This window comes from Chelonoidis abingdonii, chromosome 17 (genome assembly GCF_003597395.2).
Source record: "Chelonoidis abingdonii isolate Lonesome George chromosome 17, CheloAbing_2.0, whole genome shotgun sequence".
Classification (NCBI taxonomy): domain Eukaryota; kingdom Metazoa; phylum Chordata; order Testudines; family Testudinidae; genus Chelonoidis; species Chelonoidis abingdonii.
The window spans coordinates 9,542,515-9,565,472 of record NC_133785.1 but is presented as its reverse complement, the minus strand read 5'-3'; the positions used below and the strand labels follow the sequence as shown (position 1 = coordinate 9,565,472).

The 22,958-nt window shown below is 50.0% G+C and overlaps 2 protein-coding genes across 4 annotated transcripts in view; both read left to right on the top strand.

Annotated features, from left to right (window-relative positions):
* The first annotated feature begins 1,648 nt into the window (after positions 1-1,648).
* Positions 1,649-7,032, top strand: LOC116838760 (phospholipase A and acyltransferase 3-like). Its single transcript, XM_032804204.2, has 4 exons — positions 1,649-1,707; positions 3,052-3,154; positions 4,106-4,374; positions 6,769-7,032. Exons 1-4 carry the CDS (start codon positions 1,693-1,695, stop codon positions 6,868-6,870), a joined length of 489 nt encoding a protein of 162 aa, XP_032660095.1. The 5' UTR covers positions 1,649-1,692; the 3' UTR covers positions 6,871-7,032.
* The window catches only part of LOC116838759 (phospholipase A and acyltransferase 3-like), a 23,199-nt gene continuing 1,906 nt past the window's right edge, over positions 1,666-22,958 (top strand). The window contains exons 1-3 of one of the 3 annotated variants that reach the window (XM_032804201.2): positions 16,233-16,393; positions 19,636-19,695; positions 21,504-21,606. In XM_032804201.2, the coding sequence (XP_032660092.1) occupies positions 19,681-19,695; positions 21,504-21,606 (118 nt within the window). In that variant the 5' untranslated portion in view covers positions 16,233-16,393; positions 19,636-19,680. Of the gene's footprint in view, positions 1,708-16,232; positions 16,394-19,635; positions 19,696-21,482; positions 21,607-22,958 lie in introns of those variants that run through there. The other 2 variants (XM_032804202.2, XM_032804203.2) reach the window with 2 other exon arrangements.

The window sequence follows — 22,958 nt, the reverse complement described above, 5'->3', positions numbered from 1 at the left end:
TGCCAGGGTTTTTGGTGCCCTAGGCGGGGGTCCTTCCATGCTCCCAGTCGTTGGTGGCAATTCTGTGGCGGGCGGGGGTCCTTCCGCGGCTTCCGGTCTTTGGGGCACTTTGGCGGCGGGTCCCGAAGCGAGTGAAGGACCCCCCGCAGAATTGCCGCCGAAGACCCGTCACGTGGAAGGACCCCCCGCTGCCGAATTGCTGCCGAGGGTGGCAAAATGCCGCCCCCCCAAATCCTAGTGCCCTAGGCGACCACCTAGGTCGCCTAAATGGAAGCGCCGGCCCTGCCACTGACAGACAAGGCATCCGTGTTTCACAGGGAGGGTGATTTCCCTTTGGAACAACTTACCAGAGGAAGAGGTGGATTCTCTAGCTCTTGATGTCTTCAGATAAAATCTAGATGCCTCTCTGCAAGATCCTTTAATCAAACACAATGTATTGGGCTCAGTACGGGGGGAGAGGGGGATGTGGTGAAATTCTCCAGTCTGTGCCGTGCAGGAGGTCAGACTGGATGAGCTCAGCATGGTCCCTTCTGACCTTAACCTCTGTGAACCTACAGAACTCATTGCTGAAATGAGACATACTGGCTTTCTCAAGGTGCACATGCACCTCTATCCTTTGATCACACACATGGGGATGGGTGGAAGAAGGGCTCAGAAGAGACAGATCCCCCACCCCCATCCGCACTTCCCTGAACCAGCCAGTCTCGCTCTCCTCATGGTTTTAACCTTGTTAGCTTATATCGGGGGTAGGTAACCTATGGCACGCGTGCAAGGCGGCACGCGAGCTGGTTTTCAGTGGCACTCACACTGCCCAGGTCCTTGCCACCGGTCAAGGGGCTCTGCATTTTAATTTATTTTTAAATGAAGTTTCTTAAACATTTTAAAACCCTTATTTACTTTACAATAGTTTAGTTATATCTTATAGACGTATAGAAAGAGACCTTCTGAAAACGTTAAAATGTATTAGTGGCCTGCAACACCTTAAATTAGAGTGAATAAATGAAGACTCGGCACAGCACTTCTGCAAGGTTCCCGACCCCTGGCATATATGCTAAAGTACAATGGCTTTGTCTTGGCTATAGAATTAAGTGAAATCTGTTTAACAGCTCACCTTTAAATCCTAAGCAAGACGAGGCCTTAGTGGTGTTGAAAAACACAGTAGCCCTGACCCTGAAGCAGGGGTATAATACCCTAAAAACATGTTAGCTCCTAGGTTTTGACACCCTTAAAATGGTTTAAGGGGCTGTCGTTAACAAGGTGTTTGTTAGATGTGACTTTAAATGCAGGATTTCACTGCTAACATATGATTTCCCCTAGTATAGCCATAGTGTCTGTTCACTAGGGAAGCAGGCTGTGTTCTGAACTCCTGTAAGCTAATGGGTGGTAGTTTTCACAGGAGTTGGCAGGTCCAGGCAAAGGCTATGGGGGAATCTAGGGTTTACTATGACTGGCTAATTCGTGTGAAAGCTACAAACTGCCTTGTCATCACTCCCGTGTGACAGCTAACATGAATTAGGGACATGCTTTTTTTTAACTAGCAAAGTCACAATCTGGTTCCTTTAGTTGGCTCTATGCTGCTGATTAGGCAGCATCCTGCAGAGGCTGGTTCAAGGAAACCAAAAGTGAAATCAAAAGACAGAGAGGAGACCAGAGGTGAGAAGAAACTCACTCAGCCGTCTGGACACTGTGGAAATGCCCCCGCTGTTTGTGAGTAGCCCTGCGCAGAAAGCGATGGCCAAATCGCTGCCAAGGCTCTGGGTCTCCTTTGGCAGCGGTTCTCAACCTTTCCAGACAACTGTTCTCCTTTCCGGAGTCTGATTTCAGCTTCTGGTGGTGGGGTGGGGCTTGGGCTTCAGCTCTGCCACCCCCGGCTGAAGCCTGTAACGTAGCTTTGTGGACCCCCCTGCGGAGTGGGCAGTATAAACAAGTCATTGTCTGTACGACATTTCAGTTTGCACTGATGGTGCCAGTGGTTTTTGTGTCGTCTGTTATAAAACTAGGCAATGATCCAGCTGCGTTGCCATCCTCCCCCGGGAGAGCTCTGGGGTACACATACCCCTGGTTGAGAACCACTGCCTGTGGGATGTCAGTGGGGAGCCTGACACGCACTAGCTCTGCTTGAGAACCCGTGCTAAAACTAGCAGGGTGGATCTTGCGGTCTGGGCGGTGGCTCAGACTCCCACCCAAGCAAAGCCCCAGGATGTCAGGCGGGCTTGGAGGCAGGTGCTAACCTGAGATGAAGCAAAGGCACGTTACTATTTCTAGCACGCTCACTGGAGCGGAGTTAGCGCATGTCAGTTACCCCCAGGCCAGGAGGAACACTACCAGCTGCGGCGTGGACATCCTCTTAACGTGAGCTTGGCTCAACACCTGGGCTGGCTGCTTTGGGCGCGAGTTTCCTGTAGAAGCTGTAGGGAGTTGGTTGCTGGGGGCCTCCCGCTGGACAGTGGCTCAGAGTCTCCAGGGAGTTAGTGCTGATGCCAGGTGTCTCCTGAGGGCAGAGAGAGGAGCCCATGCCCCTGGCTTGGGGGAAGCTGGATGGTGTCAGATGGAAGCTCTCCCCAGCTCCCACAGCCTCCTCTGTCTGACCTGGGTTCCTGTGGTGGGTTGGGGGCCAGTGGAGGGTGGTTGGTGGGGCACAGGGGGAGCTGGTAGAGAGATTAGCAGGGAAGACAGGAGTGGGTTTATCCGAGGGTTGGGAGGCACCAGCGGGGTGGAGGGAAAGCGAGAGATGGGGGTGTTACAGGGCAGCTGGAGGATTAGCAGTGGGAGCTAGGAGTTATCAGTAGCAAGGGGAGCCAGTGGGGGTCAATGTGGTTAACGGGAGTCGGGGAGCTGGTGGGGTGATTAGCTGGGGTGGGGGAGCCAAGGGGCTTTAGCAGACAGCAGGGGACAAGGGGAGGCAGTGGGGGGTTAACTGGGGGCAGGGGGAGTCAGTGAGGGGGTTTTGTGGGACATCTGGAGGGTTAGAGGGTTCAGGGGCAGCCAGTCTGGGGGTAGTAAGGTGGCTTACTCTGAGCATTCAGTTTCACTTGGCTCTCACTCCTGCAGGAGGAACCAAAACCTGGGGACCTGATTCAGATTTCACGCTTTGGATACCAGCACTGGGCCCTCTATGTGGGAAATGGTTACGTCATCCACCTGGCCCCGCCCAGTAAGGAATGGCCCTCAAAGAGGGAGGAGGACTACTGATCCTGGGGGGCGGGGATTGGTCTGGGCAGGGCAGAGGTGCTGGGCATTTCAGGCCGGAGAGGTGGGGGCTGGGGGCTCCATACCAGACGGAGGTACGTGCACTGTGATCCAGCAGGAAATCTGGCCTGGATTATCATGAGTCATTGGGGGTGCCTCTATTTGCTGGGGCTGCCTGAGTTTCTTAGCCCCAGCAAGTCAGGCAGCAGGTTGAGGGACATGGGGAGACTGGGATGGGGATGGAGGAGACTGGGATGGATGGGGTGTCTCAGGCTAGGCATCCTCATGCATTGAGATGCCCCTAAAAATCACTAGTTGCTTCTGAAAACATCAGCCTGTGCCTCTGTCCACCGAAGCCTGAGTGACGCTCAGATGGCCCCGTTATGCCCCCCAGCCCCAGGTCTGCCCTGTATGCATGGGTCACACTCCCAGCCACTGCCTTCAGGGACAAGGCTCTTCAATCCTGTGACATGGGAGAGGGGAACCCAGTGCCAGTCTGGCTCCTGCATTAGCAAGATGTGAGGAACCCAATGCCAGCTGCTAGAACTAAACAGTACTCTCATGGAGTCGTGTGCCAACCCAGTGATGGGGACAGATCCACCTGGGGTAGGAGCTATCGGAAATCTGAGCGAGAGAGGAAGGGTAGGTATGCAGAAGGGTGGATGGATAGCTAGAGGGGTGTGTCTGGGGATGGATGGATAGCTAGACGGGGTATATGCAGCTGTATAGATGAACAGACATGGTTAGATAGGAACATATAACAATGGATAGACAGGAGTGTGTGTGTGTGGGGGGGGATGGATGGGTGGATAGAGAGGAATGTATGAAGATTGGCTGGCTAGAGAGGGTGTACGGATGGGATAGATAGCTAGTGGTATCTGGATGGTTAGCTCAGATGGACAATTGGCACCCCCAGGTGAGTATGCAGGAGCTGGCTCCTCCAGCATCATGTCCGTGCTGACCGACCGAGCCGTGGTGAAGAAGGAGCATCTCCGGGACGTTGCTGGTGGTGACCGGTACCGAGTCAACAACAAGTATGACGGGAGGTGCTCGCCACTGCCAGTCAGCGAGATCCTCATGGAGGCCGAGTCTCTGGTGGGCCAGGAGATGCTGTACAGCGTCACTAGTGAGAACTGCGAGCACTTCGTCACCAAGCTGCGCTACGGCCAGCCCATGTGTGACCAGGTATGTGCAGGTGCCCCTCTCACGTGCTTGCCTTCCTGAAGGGTGGGCTTGGTGTAAGCCAGCCACACCTACTTGGTCAGGGTCTGAGCAGCGCCTGGCACCACAGGGCCTTTATCTCAGTGTGTAGCTGCTGCTGTAATCCATATAATGGGGATGTGCTCTCTGAGCTGTGCAGCAACTGTCAGAGCCCTGGCTTAGTCCCCCTTTGTGGACGACTGGTCACCAGGAACATGCATGGGCCCAGCCTTTGGATCCCGTGTTTTCAGGCAGCGGCTAGTCACTGCCTCTAGTCCTGGCCTTGCCGGCACATGCTCAAGGCACCGCTCCTTGAGATCGTAGGACTCCTGCTCCCAGCTGCCGGGGAGCACTAAGACCAGTGCTAACCTCCCAAATCTCCCCAGTAGCTTCTTTACACACCCCAGTAGCACCACCCAGGTTTATAATTTAACCCTTTGGGGACTGTGTTGCAGACAAAGCAAGGAACCCAGGCTTTGCAAAGGAACTTAACCACACACATTCTCTCTCTCTCTCCTTTTGGGAAGCACAAGAGTGCTACAGATCTGTGGAAAACACCCCCAGCACCTGAATGCAATCCCCTTCCTCGGAGCCCTGCCCACTTCTAACAGTCTCTTGGGTTCTGGTCAGTGTCATTCAGCGAGGCCAGGGCCTTCCTGCTTCGCCTACTGGTTCTGCAACAGCCTGGCCCCTTAGCTACAGCCCATTGCTTTGAAAAGCTACTTCTGGCATCTCTTTCCCACCTCTCTTCTTACGTTGGGCTTTTCCATGCTCTGGCCCCGCTGTGTGTTGCTGGGAACAGGGGCTGTTAAACATCCATGACAAATAATGCCCCAGTGGTGAGGAAACTGAGGCAGGGAATGGTGTGTAGGTGTTGGATCTACCTGGATCTGAAGATCTCTTGTGCTGTCTGAACAGTGATGGTTGTAAAAATCCTTCTGCAGGTCTGTGTCTGCTGCCTTCTACTATCATGTATCCCAAAGGCTTAAACTATAAACCAGAGTGCCCTGCCCACAGGTGGAGTTCTGGGAAAGGGCTGGCGTAAGCTACTGGGGTGTCTTTTGGGCGGGGGGAAACACTGTGGGCCTAAGGTACCTGGGGTCCAGGGTCCCACTTCAGACAGTCTGTGCCCAGGAACTGTGCCTGAGAGACCAAGGAAAGGGACAGTGACTGAAGTCTGCCCCGGCAAAGGTGAGTGTAAAAACCATACAAGCAGCCTGGTGAATGTCCAGCAGGGGGCGCTCGGCCTTGCCCAGGGCAGGCTATTCGAGAATGAAGGTGCTGGTCCAGCTTCTCTGACACAATCTGTTTTGTGCCACCAAACAGATGGCCTGATCTGCACAGACAGTTGCTGAACACTAGCTGTCCTTGTAAACTCAGTGGGCATGGACACAGTCCCCAGGTCGGGGCTCCTATGATAAGCTTTCCCAAATCTGGACCTTAGCGTCCAGAAATCTGGGTGCCTGCATGAACCCCTCTAAGCTTAATTACCAGCTCAGATTTGATCTCGCTGCCACCAGCCAGGAATTTCCAGGGCCTGACTCCCTCTTTGGTCTCCCAAAACCTTCTCTGGGGAACCCCAAGACTCAGATGCCTTGAGTCTCCAACAAAGGGAAATAAACCATTTCCCTTCCCTCTCTCTCTCCCACCCAGACTTTCCTCTCTGGGCTAACCTGAGAGTTACTGATGCAATCTCTTTACATCACAATACCAAGAAGCATGTCTCCTCTATTCCACAAAGAGACAAACCCCAGATACAAGGGAACAGAGATGATCCTATCTCTCTTCCCCCTCCCACCAATTCCCTGGTGCTGCAAAGCTTTACCCTCCGTAGATCTAATACAAAGAGAATTTCCCTCCCCTTCATTGCTTAGCCTACCAGAGAAAAAAACCTCAAACAGGTTTTAAAAAGAAAGCTTTATATAACAAAGAAAGGAAAAGACATAAAAATCTTCTGTATCAAGGTGACAATTATACAGCGTCAATGGCTTAAAAGACAAATATGAATAAACAGCCTTATACAAAAAGAGATACAATTTAAACATTCCAGCAAACTCCACCCATGTAAATACAAAAAAACAATAACAGCGTATTGGTTTTTCTACCTTTGTACTTACAACTTGGAAACTGAAGATTAGAAGCTTGAAGATAGAAAGAAAGAGAAAATCTCCTCTCATAGCTGAGAGCCAGACAAAGACTAAAGCCCAAAAAATTCCCTCCCCTGAGCTTTGAAAAATCCGGTTTCCTGACTGGTTCTCTGGTCAGGTGTTTGGTTCCCTTTGTTAATCCTTTACAGGTGAAAGAAACATTAACCCTTAGCTATCTGTTTATGACAGCTCCCTGGCAGCTAGCTGACCGGCTCTCCTTTCTGTCCTGCAGGTCAGGAACGCCATGCTGACCGTGGGGGTCGCAGGGCTGGGCCTAGCTACTCTGGGGCTCGTCGGAGCCATGGTCACAAGGTCCAGGCGTCAGAACCAATAGCACAGACTCCCCTCTGGGCCCAAGGCCTGGAGCCTCTGCAGCAGGGGCCCTCCGGGCGGGCTCCTCGTGGGGAGCAAGCTGGATGTGTCAGCATCTTCCTGTCCTTTGTCATTGGGTTTTTTGGATTGGATGTCTCATTTACAATAAACTAATCTAGCCTCACACCTTCCTCTCTGGCTGATCCTGCCAATTTCACCCAGATATGGGGGGGTATAGGGAGCGGTACTCAGAGTCTCATAAATACCCACCCTGCGGGGTGGGCTGTGGTGCTGAGTCCATGTGCTGCTCTCCTGGTTTGGTGACTCTGAGTCATTTTGTCCCTAGCGCCAATCAGTAGGATTGCCAATGTTCCCATTTCTCAAAACCGGACATTACATCACCTCTCCAGGGATCCTCTCCCACCCAGCAAGGGGCCGGGCCCCGCTCTCTCACCCTGGTAGCAGCTCCTCTGGGCTGCGTCCCGCTTCCTCAGGGGCCAGGGCAAAGTGGAACCAAAGGCGCCTGCCTCTGGCTGGGGGTGGACCAGCCCCTCCCCAAGCTCCCCCCTCCTGCCTGGCAGGTGCTGCTCTGCCCTGGGATCTGGCTGATACTGCCAGGCCTGATCCTGCTGGGGGGAGAATCGGGGTGCTGTGCCACCCCATTTTTGCACCCATGGTGGTTCTGCACCAATGGCAGCTGCCCCTCTGCCCTAGTTACAGCCCTAGAAAATTACAGTAACTGGACTTTTGGTGTCCTGTCAATACTTCAACTGTAGATAGAACAGATCCCCTTAAAACCAGGCTTGCGGTCAAACACCAAACACCCGGCAACCCTACCAATCAGTCCAGGCTGTGGGGTACCCATGGATCCACATAATGGCCCTGCCCTAGGGACTTATGACTGGAAGAGGCCTCCTGGTGTAGCCCCCTAGAGCTAGCTTCAGTATTTATTGTATTCAGCAGTAACGCAAGGAACCTACAGGCGGGCCTCCTGTAAGACACTGACTTCAGCAGTTCTAAGAAGACTTGAGGCCTGTGAACTTTGGCACAGATAAATGACCTAACGGTCATCCCTAAGTTTGGGGAAACTGTGAACAGTGTTTAAGGGGAAGTTTGTCCATAACAACACCAGCCAACCACAGAAACCTGAGCTAACATCAGCTTTTGGGATATTTTAGGATGGGAACATCTGCAGATGTCTGACCACAAGAGGGCCGTGGCAATGAATTGATGGATATGATAATAAGTTGAGATCCTTAATATACTAACCTATAGGAGAAGGGCACCGCATGAGGAAATACAAATAAGGAATAGGGGCGAAATCCCTACTGAATATGCATTAGACATAGTGGCATCACCACAACATATGGGCAGGAGGAGAGACAGAGCCCTTGGGAGGTGCCAGAATGATAGCTACTGGTGAGGAGGAGGAAGGTGACGAGGAAGATAACGGCTAACATTTCTGGTTGTTCTGCAAGAGATAGTGTGAGGAGATGGACTTTCAGATGGAGATTCTACAGTATCTGGGTTAGAGGGCTTATGACTTTGCTAAATGTCTTAATAAACTACTGTAAATACAGAAGGATTCATAAAGTATGACAGTTGCAACTGTGCATATCAGGGTTCCCAGCTAAACAGCCATTTTACTAATACTGGGCCTGATCTTGGGACAAGAACTTTTTACACTTCAGAGGGATAACTGGGAATTTGTAAGTAATCAATATAATTAATTTACAATTCATAGATCAGGCTACACTGGGTGACTGAGGCCAGTCTCCGCTGTGTTGTAGCAACCAGGCAAGGTATTAACAAGCTTCAATAGGACTTTACTTTTACAGTGGAAACCTTTTTACCAAGCTGCTGCTGAACCCTCTGTAACTCTTACTCAGCCTCCTCAACTCCTCCCCTCTCGTTTCTGTTTCCTGTCCTTTCAGATGCCCAGCAGCCAGTGCTCCCAGTTCTAATAATACAAGCAGCATCTAAACACCACATGCTGGCACAGCCAATGCCATCATAGAACCCTGGTCAGAAATTTATCCAGCTCCGGCTGCCAACTAGTTGGGTTGTTTCCCCAACACCTCTCCTACTGGGATGCAGTTCCAGAACTGGCGTTACCTCCCCAGTATATTTAGAGAGGGAGAGCAATCAGACCCCTCTCAGCCTTTGCCTGGCCAGGCCAAACAAAGCCCAGTTCATTCAATCTCCTTGCATAAGATCAGCTCTCCAGTCCCCTCAGCAGCCTAGGCCCTTCTCTGCATCTGGGCCAGTTTGGATTCATCTTCTTTGAAGTGGGGTGACCACATTTGTACATCCAGGATGGACTCCCCGGACATCAAGCCAGAGGTCATGGTCCAGGAAGAACTCTGGAGGGGTATATTTACATTGCAATTTAAAACCTGCAGCTGGCCTGTGCCTGCTGACTAGAGCTCAGGTTAAGGGGCTGTTTAATTGTGGTGTAGGTGTCCAGCTCAGACTGCAGCCTGAGTTCTGGGATCCTCCCGCCTCATAGGGGCCTAGAGCCTGGGCTCCAGCCCAAATACCTATACCACAGTTAAACAGCCCCTTAGCCCAAGCCCAGCAAGCAGATGTCAGCTGGCATGGTTAGGCTTAGCAGCTCAGCTTCGTCCAGTCCCACCCACAGCCCGTCAGCACAAACAAGAAGCACCTCCTAGCACCTGCAACACTGCCATCTCTTCCTGCTCCATACATGTCTAACCACTAGAGGGAGGCAGTGAGCCACAGGGCTTTAGCTGTTATACCAATAAAAACTAGCAGGATCTTAAAGGGGACAAGACATTTGTCACATTTATTGTAAATACCATAATAAAATAAAAGATAACAGCAAACAATGTTGTTTGGTTACTTATTCCTATGATTATATATATATATCTCTCCATTCACACAATCATTCATACAAGTTCTGTGTAGATATTATAGTTACCAGCCTAAAGTTGCTTGTGACAGAATACTGGCCAGGTACTCTGTACACAAGAGTGGAGCCGAGTCCGGGTCAGGTGCACCTGATGCTCCTGGAGGCTGGCAGCAGAACCATAGACTCAAAGTCCTCAGTCTTCAGAGTCCAGCTTTATAGGGATTTTTCCCTATGTTAGTTCATGGGAGTTGCTTCATTCTGCTGTTGTTAAATTAATCAGCAGGTGGCTGGCTCCATGTTGGCAGCAGAATGTTACCCAAAGTCTCTTATCTCACCCTTCTTTTTTACAGGCTTTTAGTTTGGATTCAAAGTCTATAGGTCTTGGTGTGTCACGCTGCCTTTGGGTATGGATTGATCACCCGTCAATTGCAGGCGTGACTTTCAGCCTTGAACCTGGCTTTGATCTTCCTTCTGTTGTTCTTTTGTCCTTTTCTTTTTAGGGTGGATGCTTTTTACTTTGTTTCACTGTTGTCTAGGTCTTCAGCCGTTGGTAGTTGAACTTCACCTCATCAGGACAGGCTGGGGCTGGAGGCTGATTTTATCATCCATACATGCCTCATTCACACATTTAAACTAACTAATAAGATTACAGCAGGGTTTGCAAAAATGAAGGTTGGAGGAAGCTTTTACAAAATGGAGTGAGCGTTTTAAAATGGGGTTTGAATTACAATATGGCAAACAGTGAACAGAAGTTACAATGCAGGCAAATGTAGTGAATGGTGAACAGAAGTTACATTAATAAAGTGAACAATTGAAAACAATTTTATTTATCAGTTCTACATAGCCGGGGTGCTGCTGTGTTACATGGAGTGAACGGATTGGGGTTTGTATCCATACATGCCAGTTCTGTGATTTGCAATCAATTAAAACAATATATAATCACCTCCTCCAATTTTACTCCTGGGGGAATTCTGTGCCAAAAAATTAAAAATTCTGAAAAATTCTGCAAATTTTATTTATCAAAATAACACTATATAATCATGCCAGTTTCAATTATTTTGGTAATTTATTTAAAAATACCTGTCAGCAAGTATGTCTGTAAACAATACAGTGACAAACAAACAACCGCCCCCTCCCCTGAGCCCAGCCATGCCCCCCCCCCAGCCCAGACACTCACGTTGCTTTTCCCCCACAGGCCAGCTGCGGTCCCCCCGCCAGACTCCTTTCCCCTGCCTCATTCAGAAGGAGAAACAGCCTGATGTTGGGTCCTGGGCTTGCAAGGCATTTCCTGCACACTGCCACCTCGTTCTTTCAGGGCGTGCTGGGACCTGCAGCTGCTGGAAACCCTCCAGTTGCCTTCCTCTCCTGCTAGTTTTGTATTCTATTTGCGAGATGGGCTCTGCCGGGTCCAGCGGCCCCTAGTGGCAGCCAAAATCTCTGCAGCCCATTTCGGGGGTGGGCAGGGGGAGAAAATTCTGCACGCCCAACATTAATTTCTGCAAAATTCTGCACTGCGCAGTGACACAAAATTCCCCCAGGAGTATTCAATGGGAATTGTACCAGCAACCATTGGGGCTAAAAGTTGCAACAGGGGATCTAAGGTGGGAACTTTGGCATCAAATACCAATCGCCCTGCTCTGCCCCCTTCCTCCACACTTGTAAAGTATGGCTGTGTGGGTAGCAGCTCCCGATCATGCTTCAAACATATTCAGGATGCAATTGAACAGTGTAGCTTAGCCTTGTGCTAGTTGCAGACACCTTCTTAAGTGCTGACCTAGGCCCATGATATCAGAGCATCTCATTGTCGCTAACATGCAACTTGGCTTTTTCCCTGTTTGTCTGGAATGCGATAACTGGAGAATGACACATCAGCTCAGTTCCAGGCATTCCACACAGGTCCCCAAAGAGCCAACCATTGGTAATGGCCAGGATGGCTTTGACTCAGTGCCAACAGAAGACTATAATATCATGTATGGTATGGGGAAAGTGAATAGGAAGTGCTAGTTACGCCTTTACAGAACACTACAATTGAGGGTCACCAATGACATTAATAGGCAGCAGGTTTTAAACAAAGGAAAGTACTTCTTTACACAACAGACATTCAACCAGTGGAACGCATTGCCTGGGGATTTTGAGAAGACCAAAACTATAATTCTCTTTTGAACTGAGTTAGATAAGTTCATGGAAGTAGGTCCACCAATGACTATTAGCTAAGATGGTCAGGGACGCAATCCCATGCCCTGAGGGTCCTTAAACCTCCAACCACCAGAAGCTGGGACTTGATAATTGCCCAGCTCTGTTCCTTCTCTCCGAAGCATTTACACTGTCCACTGTCAGAGAAAGAATACTGAGCTAGATGGGCCATTGGTGCAACCCAGTATGGCCGATGTTCTTATGAAGTGGATGTTCTTATGAGGTGGATGTTCCTGCTACGCCATGTGAAATCAGACTTGACCCAGCTATTGATTAAAATTCTGGAGTCTTTCTCAAGCCTGCTCGCTCAGCTCAAACTTTACAGATTGGAGGGCAGAAGATATGGGTACAGTGCATTGTGGGAACAGTAGTGGAGGACTATTCAGATTTGATACCTGGTACCTGCCCCTCCAACACATCCACATTGAAGAGTGGGGTAGGTATAGGGTAGTAGGCCTCATCTAACCCGAGCATGTACCCATATCCCTCAGGTGAGCTAGCTTGCTCAACACCTACGTGCCCTGAGCACGCGCTTAAGGGGTCTGAGTGTGGACAACAGGTGGGTTTGGGCATGTAAGGAGGCACCCTGGCTCCCCGTCGCACCTGAGGGGAACGAGCCAGAGCAGGCACCCCCGTGGGCGGAGCCACTACCGCCTGTTCCTGCCCCCCGGAAGTCAAGGGGCGGGACAGGAAGTATAAGAGCCAGGGCTCAGAGCTCAGTTCAGCGCCGGCCGCCGAGGAAGACGGACGTGGAGGCCTGAGCTCCTGCTCGGCCAGCCTACCTCAGGCCCACTACCCCGAGGAGCGCTGGCCGGAGCTGCCCCGGCCCACTATCCGAGGAGCGTTGGACCGACCTGCCCCATGCCAGGTACCCTGAGGACCTCCAGCCGCAACGACCCTGTGCCGGCTATCCGGAGGAGCCACCGGACCCTACGGCCTCCCAGGTTTCTGAGGAACCCATGGTCTGGACCCGCCGATGTACGCCGAGGAAGGACAGGTACCAGGAGAAGGGGGGATTGAAGTAGCCCGGGGGCGGCTGACCACAGTCAGGCCGCAGAGGGCCCCGAGCCTATGGTCGTGTGTATCGGCCACGATCCCTACTGATCACCCAGTCAGTGTGTTTCGGTGCGGATCCCCACTGACCGCCTTAGCGGCGACAGCCGCTACTAGGGCCCCGGGCTGGAACGCAGAGTAGTGGGTGGGCCTGCGTTCCCCCTGTCACCCGTAACCGGGTGGCAGTCTCCCCCTTCACCCAGAGCTACAGTTTGTCTGGTGCCCCGCCCGGAGCAAGGGTCAGAGCCCCCTTGAACTGTTTGTTGCTCTATAGCCCAAGCCCTCAGACAGGGCAGACTTTGTTTGCTCAGCCCCTAAACTGAGCCTGACTGTTTGCTGCCCCGCCCTGCCTGAGGGCTTGGGCCATAGACTTTGTTCGTGCAGCCCCAAGCTGAACCTGACTGTTTGCTGCTCCGCCCTGCCTGAGGGCTTGGGCTATAGACTTTGTTTGCTCAGCCCCCTAAGCTGAGCCTGACTGTTTGCTGCCCGCCCTGTCTAAGGGCCAGGGCTATAGACTTTTGTTTGCTCAGCCCTCGAGTACGGGAGCGGAGCGTGAGCCGTCCGGCGGCCTGGAAGGAGGCGCCCTGGCTCCCCGTCGCACCTGAGGGGACGGGGCCCGAACGCACCGGCTTATAGGGCACAACTTCAGTTCGGACACAGGTAGAATCAGCAGCATAGACGTACATCATCTTCCCATGGGCTGGAATCCAATACCTGAATATCCAGCCCACTTGGCATTTGCCTTAGATAAAGGCAGAATGAAATGGCAAGCTGACAAAAGGGTGTGGAAAGCACAGTCAGAAAGCGAAGGACCTCCGACTCCAGCCCCACGCAAGAGACATCACTCATCCCTGTAAGTACTGGAGGACAAGGTACTGCAAGAGGGTCTAAAGCAAGCAAGGGATTCAGCTCGGAGGGCGAGGTGGGGGCGGGGGGGAGGTTAACACCAGATGGCCAATCCTGGGAACTGTTTGTCCAGCAGCTCTGGGGCAGTTCTATTTGTTCTAGTTCTAATTTTGCTCCTGTAGCAGTTGTGGGAATTTTGTAACCAATAGGTTTTGTGTCAGGGAATCTTTTTTGCTTCACCAACAATGGTCTAGAAGTCAGGACTCCTGGGTTTTTTCCCCACCTCTGCGACCTGAGAGAGTTCTAGTGGGTTAGAGCAGGAGGGAGTGGGACCCAGGACTCCCGGGTTCTATTTTCAGCTCTGGGAGAGGAGTGAGGTGTAGTGGTTAGGAGCCAGAACTTCTGGGTCCCATTCCCAGATTTACAACTATCAGTGTAGCCCTTAATTAAAAACTAGACAGTGAAATCTGCTGCAGAGAGTATGTCAGAACAGCCCTTGGTGCAGTGCTCCCCCTGTGGCAGGTCATGACCTGACCAGCACACCTGCCTCAGTTTCACCCTCCAGTCACTCAGTAACTTCATTTCAGGATCTCTTGTCTCAATATGATTCCCCCCTTGAGGCTGGCTTATTACAACAACCTAGTCTGAATAGTCCATAACAAGAGTCCCAGACGTAGTCCACTTCTGCCCCCAGTGCAGCTATTCATTAAAAATCAAGCTGCCCCATCCCACAGTACCCCACATACCAGCACCTTCAGCTCCAGACTCTGTTCGTCCTCTCCTGTCCTTGTACCAGGATGGCCACCCCAGCCCTTCCAACAGGAACGCAGCCCTGCTTTTCCCAGCAGGAACCCACTCAGCCTCTCTGCTGGGACCCTCCCTCAAGCCCCTTGGCCCTCTCGTTGTTCCTCAGGGTCTAGCTCTCCAGCCCTGCCGATATCAGCAGATCAGCCCCTCCACTGCCTTGCTGCCTTCAGCCCTTGTCTCTGGCTCCGAGCCAGTAGGTAACACCCTCTGCAGCTGCTGCTCCTGCCCTGGCTCGGCCACACCACCCAACAAACTTCTCTTGCTGCTCACCTACTTTCAGCCTTCTTCCACGAACCACCTTCTGCTTCCTTCCAGGAATCCTGCAGTCAGCAGGTCTCAAGCACTTCTCACCTGAGTCTTTATAGCCTCCAGGTGCTGGCTGCCCTTTTAATTGGCTAAACAGGAGTCCTGTTTTGGCCCAGGGGTGCTGGACCTGCCAGCTGCCTTGTGCCAGGGTGATACAAAGCAAACAGCCATGGGAATGTGGCAGCAGCCCTGAGCTTGACTCAGGCATCTCAGTAAGACTGCGCTGTGCAGGGATGCCAGGCTTACCCCAGGGTTAGAGTTGCCGGACTGTCTTGCACTCGGCAGTGGCAGATGGACACAGGACTGGAAGGGATGAATGTGTGCACGTGCACATGCAATGTGGGCTTCTTGTGCCATGCAGGACTCAGACTGGGATTGTACACTTGCTGTCTTGCTTGCCGAAGTCTCGATGTGTCCTGGTTGAGAAACAAACCTAAATATATGGACTGAGTGTAACTGATATGACACCTCCTTGAGTCTGCAGAGAGCCTGAGCCAATTGCTCTGAGAGTCGGGGAACTGAGTGTAGCTAGGAGTGTATGGGCTGAATGCCGGCATTGCTGAATGACTTCTCATCTGCCACTGGTTGGGTTTGTGAACATGGAGTCACTTTGTCTCCAGGTCCAATCAGCCCTGGCTATGGAATTTTACATGGTGGCCCCACGCAGGGGTCTTCATTGGAATTAAGCCAGGGATGAGGCCTGGCAAGTCAGTAATGAGGTGGCACAAAATGGGAGTATATACAAGTGCTCATCCTTTTATTAGCCTCTAAACTCCAGGGCTGCTCAGCTCCAGCCAGTCTCATACTGGTTCTATTTGGCCTCTGGCAGGGAGTGAGAGTTTCATGGCTAGAGCAAACCATGGCATCAGGACCCCTGGGTTCTACTCTTCGTCTCACAGAGGGGAGTGGTTGCCAGTGCTTAGAGCGGGGGACAGCATCAGAGCTCCTGGATTCCATTCCCAGCTCTGGATGGGGAATGGGGTCTAGTAGTTTGGGGAGGTGGGAGGCACTGAGAGTCAGAATTCCTGGATTCCATCCCCATCTTGTGGGCCAGAGCATGGGAGGCTGGGGAGCCACAAATCCCCAAACAGCAGAAGCTTAAAGCATATTCCCCTGGGGATCGGAGATGCACTGGCTCAGAGCTAAGTTTGCCCTTTTCTATGAGTCTTCTCCCTTCCCCTCCAAGTCAGCAGCAACAGCGGACCAGCCTGGGTTAGTTGCTCTTTCTGTGGCAGGGCTGGAGTCACCTGATCCATCCCCCAAACCGTCCTGCCCACGTCAACACCCTGCTGCCCTGCAGTGTGAACTCTAGTGAGAAACGGGGCTGTCTGTGGCTCTGACACCCATCTGCAACCACTTACACTCATTAAGAGGAGCACCTCCCTCTCAACCTCCTGCCCCACAAAGCAGACCGAGGACCCAGCCCCCCCCCCGCTGCCACGCCAAGACGATCATGCCTCTTTCCTCTGTAAGTACCAGCTGCAAAAAGAGCCCCCAGAACTGTCAGTCAAACCTGTTAGCTCAGCTGATCTTGCAGCTGTTTGTCCCAGCTGAGCCATGCCTTTCCTAGTATCATTCTCTCATTTGTGGGGTGTGTTCAAGGGGTGCAGGGTAGCATCTGGGCGTCCGATTACTGGGTCCCCCATGAAGGTTGGCTCTTGGCATGTGTCCTTGAGTTAAATATAGTCTTGGCCAGACTGGCTGGCAGGGAGAGGAGGTCCTGTTACACTGCAGCTGGACTTGTTTCCTCTCAGTGGAGTGAAATCAGGGAACGATCTCTCTTCCTCAGTTACAGAGCTGCACTCTTCCCTCACAAACCAGCTGCAGAGCAAGAGGAATTTGGTTGCTTAGTTGCCAGGCATCCAGACCTCCTGATCTGCGGGAACCTCTTAAATTCTGGGCTGATTTGCTCAACACTGTGACAACAGATAGCAGGTGTATCCTGCAGTGGACGGTATGAGGCAGACAGACCTTGGGAGCTCAACTGAGATTGGGTAAAAAATGTTTGGGTTTCTTTTTCCCCTCATGGAAAGTTTTTGATGAAATATCAAGCTTTATTTTTACCAAACCTGCTGAAAATTGAATATTTTTGGTTAGAAACTATGTATTTTTAGCCAAACACTGAATAATTTTGGCCTCAAAATGAACAGTTTTGAATAGGCTGACCATACATCCCATTTTGGCCAGGACAGTCCCAGCTTAAAAGTTGGCAAGAGCAACGGGACAAACGCACAGTTTTGCCAAAAAAAAAGTGGAGTGTGAACCCTATTAGGGCATGGAAGAATATGCAGGATGGAGCGGGGGGGCAAGCAGCACTGCCAGCCCTGCACGGAAGAGAAGGCTCAGGACTGCAGCGTGGGCTAAGCCAGCCTCGCACAGGTGGGCAGCAGGGGGGGCTTGGGCCGGTCCCACGCTTCCGGGGGAGAGGAGTGGCTCGGGCTGGCCCCATGCAGTGTCCTATTCTTCCTTTGGGAAAATATGATCACCCTAGTTTTGAATCAAAATTGCCAGAAACTGATTTTTTTGGCCCCAAACTGACAAAATCTGAATACTGAAATCATATATTGTCAGTCAGAAACTACCAAAAGCTGAATATTTTTGGCTGAAAACTGCATATTTTTGGCCAAAACAGAGAACTTTGCAGCCAAAACTGGTGAAACCAAAACAGTTTAACTTTTTCACAGAAATAAAATCACTTTTTGGTCTTTTGTAGGAACTATGATTTTTAAAAATGAAAACTTGAAGATGAACATTTCTTTCCATGAACATTTTCGTTATGTCAAAACCCTAATTTCCCTTTTGAAAAAAAACTTTTTGATGGAAAATTTCCCCCTGGCTCTTATTCCCAGCGGCAAAGGAAAATCCCGATTTTTGAGCCAATCTCGTAACGTCTCTTGCAGCTGCACTCCTGAGTTTGAACATGCGGGATTGTGGCAATACTGTAACATTTCTGTTTTAAAATTCATTTATATTATATCTGGCTATTTCCCCTTGCAAGACCCTAAACATTTCCTCTCTGTGATGGGGTTCCTGGAGTGCAGCCTGGCCTGTGGGACTCTGTCCCTCCAACCTGGGATATTCTCATGCACTGTGATGCTGTATTAAGTTACAAATCTCTAGCAGGTACTGCACCTATATAGCCATCCACAGACAGGGACACAGCCAACAGAGTTACACGAATGTTTCTCCCAACCAGTCATGTACCATCGATAGGGAGGTCCCAGCCAATTCCCACCAGCTCCCCAGCCTTGTTCCCCCGAACTGGACTGTCCTGCCCTGGTCAGAAGCCTGAGCAGTGTAAGTTCATTACCCAGTCCACTCCCCCCACCTCCTCAATGTGGAGAGGGCACAGACTAGTCTTTGTAAACTGAGCTGAGATTTCCCAAGCACTTTAACCAAAACAGAGTTTTAGGGAAAATAGAAAACATATTTAACTACAGAAAGATCGATTTTAAGTGCTTATAAATGGCAAGCATAGAGATCAAAGTTGGCTACCTAAGAAATAAAATAAATTCACAGTTTAAGTTCTATAAACTAAATCAGATTTGAATGGAGTAGTGTCTCACCCTGACAGATGGTACAAACGTGTCACAGATCTTCAATACACAGGCTGGAACTCTCCACCAGCCTGGAACCACTCTCCCCAATTCAAAGTCTTTGTCCTCCAGACCTTTCTTCCAGGTAGTGATTGGGGGGTGAGTGAGGCCAAGCCATGATGTCACTTCCCCTCTTTATAGTTTCTTCCAGCTTGCTGGAAAGATCTATGGTTGTGACATGGGTGTCCATCCCAATTGGTCAAGCATTCTCTGTCCTCTATGTGACATCTCTGAGAAGTCTCCATTGTATACAGCTCCTGGGATAGTTGATTCTCTTTAATGGGCCATCAGCACGTCTGACTACTCCATAGCTGTACCTGAAAGGTTCATTGTGAGTGTTCCTAAACTCACAACACTTTTCAGTAACACACACATAGAAAAACTTCATAACTTCACATACAATGACAACACACACAATCCAACAGGATATTAATGTTCAACAGATCAAGGCCTTTAATGTGATACCTTACAAGCAGGGCCGACTCTAGCCATTTCGCTGCCCCAAGCACGGCGGCACACCGCGGGGGGCGATCTGCTGCTCGCCGTCCCGCGGCTCTGGTGGACTTCCCGCAGGCATGCCTGCGGATGCTCCACCAGAGCTGCGGGAGCAGTGGACCCTCCACAGGGACGCCTGCAGGAGGTCCACTGGAGCCGCGGGACCAGCAGACCCACCATAGGCACGCCTGCGAAAGGTCCACTGGAGCAGCCTCCCGCCCTCCTGGCAACCGAAAGAGCGCCCCCCGTGGCATGCTGCCCCAAGCACGCACTTGGTGCGCTGGTGCCTGGAGCCGGCCCTGCTCAGAAGGCATACTTTGTGCAAAACATATGAATTATATGACATGGGTGTGTACGGGGATTCTAGGGTGTGGCTTTGAGCTACAGTGTGTCATGCTCTCCTTCCTTGATGATATTTATGGCAATGAATCTACTCCGCCTCTGGTCCATTTTTAGCTTTTCTTTTCCAGCAATGAGCTAAACAATCCAGTGTCCATTCATGCTACTTAGATGTGATGCAAACACCTAAGTTTCTTTTATCAATTTCTCAGGATTTACATAGGTGACACATTTGCATTAGTCAAGGGGAAGCTGATATCTTAAAGTCTTTAACACACAGAACCGCTGAAAAAATAAGTCATTCTGCTTCTGAAGCTCAACGAAAATGCCACTTAAAGGGGTAAGTACTTACTGAAATGGCTTGTAGATCAGAATAACTTGCATTGGGCTTTTCCTTTATTCATAGAACCATAGATTCCAAGGCCAGAAGGGATGGTTGTGATGGTCTAACAAAGGCCAGCAAACTCCCCCAGAATAATTCCTAGAGCAGAGCTTTTAGAAAAAACATCTAATCTTGAGTTCAGAATTGTCAGTCATGGAGAATTCACCATGACCCTAGGTAAGTTGTTCCAATACTTAATTACTCGCACTAGTAACAAGGAACATTTCGACTTTGACAAATTGCCATTTGCAGATGGAAAAACGTTGCATAGAATCATAGAACTGGAAGGGATCTCGAGAGGTCATCCAGCCCAGTTACCTGCATTCAAGGCAGGACTAAGTCCTATCTAGACAATCCCTGACAGGTGTTTGTCTAACCTGCTCTTAAAAATCCCCAATGATGGAGTTTTCACAACCTCCCTGGGCAATTTATTCCAGTGTTTAACCACTCTGACAGTTAGGAAGTTTTTCCTAATGTCCAACCTAAACCTCCCTTATTGCAATTTAAGCCCATTGCTTCTTGTCCTATCCTCAGAGGTTAAGAAGAACTATTTTTCTCCCTCCTCCTTGTAACAACCTTTCATGTACTTGAAAATTATTATCGTGTCCCCTCTCAGTCTTCTCTTCTCCAGACTAAACAAACCCAATTTTTTCAATCTTCCCTCATAGGTCATGTTTTCTAGACCTTTAATCATTTTTGTTTCTCTTCTCTGGACTTTCTCCAATTTATCCGCACCTTTCCTGAAATGTGGCGCCCAGAACTGGACACAATACTCCAGTTGAGTGGAAGAATGACTTCTTGTGTCTTGCTTACAATACTCCTGCTAATACGTCCCAGAATGTTTGCTTTTTTTGCAACAGTGTTACACTGTTGACTCAGATTTCACTGATTTTTTGGCCCCAAACTGACAAAATTTGAATATTTAAATCACATATTTTCAGTCAAAAACTATCAAAAGTTGAATATTTTTGGCTGAAAACTGCATATTTTTGTCCTAAACAGATTTTATTCAGCCAAAACTGATTAAAACCAAAACGGTTTCACTTTTTCATTGAAATAAAATCACTTTTTGGTCTTTTGTAGGAAATATGATTTTTAAAAATGAAAACGGATCCTTTCCATGAACATTTTTGTTATGTCAAAACCCCAATTTTCCTTTTGAAAAAAACATTGATAGAAAAATTCCTCTGGCTCTTATTCCCAGCTGCAAAGGAAAATCCCGACCAAGTGTCCAACCCCTGCACAGCCAGAAGAAGGTGCAATCTCAGGTCTGCCCTGAGATTCCGCACCCTGTATGCCATAGACCTTAGTGATGCATGAACAAATAGCCCATCTGGAGACTCTGCCACAGGTGCCTCTTAGTGGCAGGGAGAAGTGTCCTTCATAACTGACATGCCTGAGCCAAATCCTTTCTCCAGCTTCTCTTAGACCCCTGGCCTCTGAACCACTCACCCTTCTGCTCATTTTAGTGGCTAACCCCTCTCTCTGGTTAATTGCATCATTTTCATTGTACATTACCCATCTTCCCCGCATCTGATCCAGAGTCTGCTACAGCTGCAAACTGGACCAGCTGGGTTCCTTAGCTCCAGAGGCAGAAGCTGGTGCTTTGAGCTCTGGTGTTTGCCAGGTCAATCCCCTCCAGCAGTTGGATCGGCCACCCTGCTATGCTCTCAGAGTCTCTGCGGTGAGGGATTTCGGGGTGGAAGGGTAGGTAGGTAGGTTTGCTCCTCCCCCTCTCACTAGTCATGCTGATTTTGCTCCAACAGGTGGAACCGAAGCCTGGGGACCTGATTGAAATTTCCCGCTTCGGATACCGGCACTGGGCCCTCTACGTGGGCTACGGATATGTCATCCACTTAGCTCCCCCTAGTAAGCACCCTGCCTGGCTCTGCCAATGTGTGTGTCTGTCGGGGGGAAAGTGTGAATAGAGGGTGCTGATGTACGGCTGTGCCTGGGATATTGTCGATACTGGAGATCGAGCCTGGGACCTCTGGGTCTAAGATCATTAAGCCTTCAGGGCTTGAGCTCATATAGATGGTTTATTGCTTTAATATCCTCTTTCTTGTATGTTACACTTTGTTCCCACTGTTAAGACTAAACACTACTTGGGTGTACGGCAGTATCTGGTTGCCGCACACACCACAGGTCACAGGCTCCCAAAGGGAAGAACTGCAGGTGCCAATCCCAGCTGGACCTGCAGAGTAGGCAGGGCTGATCAACAGGATGCCATAGCCCAGGGCTCGGCTTAAGAGTAGGAGAATCATATGATTCCACCCTCAGAGAGGTAAAGGGACGAGGCCTGACACCTGAGAGGGTACCCTGGAGCTGGGACACGTGCCCAGCTTGGCTTGGTCTAAGACACATCCCAAGTGATGGAGATTCCAGGGAGGGATGGAAATCCCAAAGTCCATCCAGATCTGTTAGCACATGTGTCATAAACAGATAGCTAAGGGTTAATGTTTCTTTCATCTGTAAAGGGTTAACAAAGGGAACCAAACACCTGACCAGAGGACCAATCAGGAAACCGGATTTTTCAAAGTCAGGGAGGGAATTTTTGGGGTCTGAGTCTTTTGTCTGTCTCTCAGCTATGAGAAGGTTCTTTCTATCTTCTAACCTTCTGTTTCCAAATTGTAAGTACAGGTAGAAAAACAATATAGGCGCTGTGCACCCCTAAATTTGAGAGCTGAAAATACTCTGCATCTTGAAAAACAGACACTTCTATTTTAGGAGATTAAATAACGATCTAGGCACTTCAGACACCCAACTGAAATGTTTTGATCAATAGTGTCCACCTTATGTTATGAGATGGCTCTTTAGCGTGAAATGAGTTTGATCAGCCTCCCTGCATTCGCAACACGTGACTGCAATTGCATGCCAGTGTGTATATTCGACACCTACTGAAGCTGCAAGGAGGTGAATGGTACTGACTGTTAGTTGACTGCTGAATTAAAGACCATTGGCGCATGAGGAAGTGAACGGTCGTTTAATGGTAAGAGCTCTACACATCCAGAGCCATTCAGGGACTGTTCCTCAGGGTCAGGTAGCAGATATAAAATAAGTGTCACTTCAGCTCTAACGTTAGAAGTGTTGCAGTTTAGTTAAGTGGTGAGCTATATCCATCAAACCCTCCACATTGTGCTGGCAGCTAATAATAAAATAAAAAAAACTCCAGCAAGTACACACATGTAAATACAACCAAAACAAATAAAACCTATAATTGA

Bases quoted from the DNA above. Each gene is read 5' to 3' on its own strand.
- LOC116838760 (XM_032804204.2), top strand. The intron at 3,155-4,105 runs GTAAGGAATGGC...TGGCACCCCCAG, and splicing joins CATCCACCTGGCCCCGCCCA to GTGAGTATGCAGGAGCTGGC. The intron at 4,375-6,768 runs GTATGTGCAGGT...TCTGTCCTGCAG, and splicing joins GCCAGCCCATGTGTGACCAG to GTCAGGAACGCCATGCTGAC.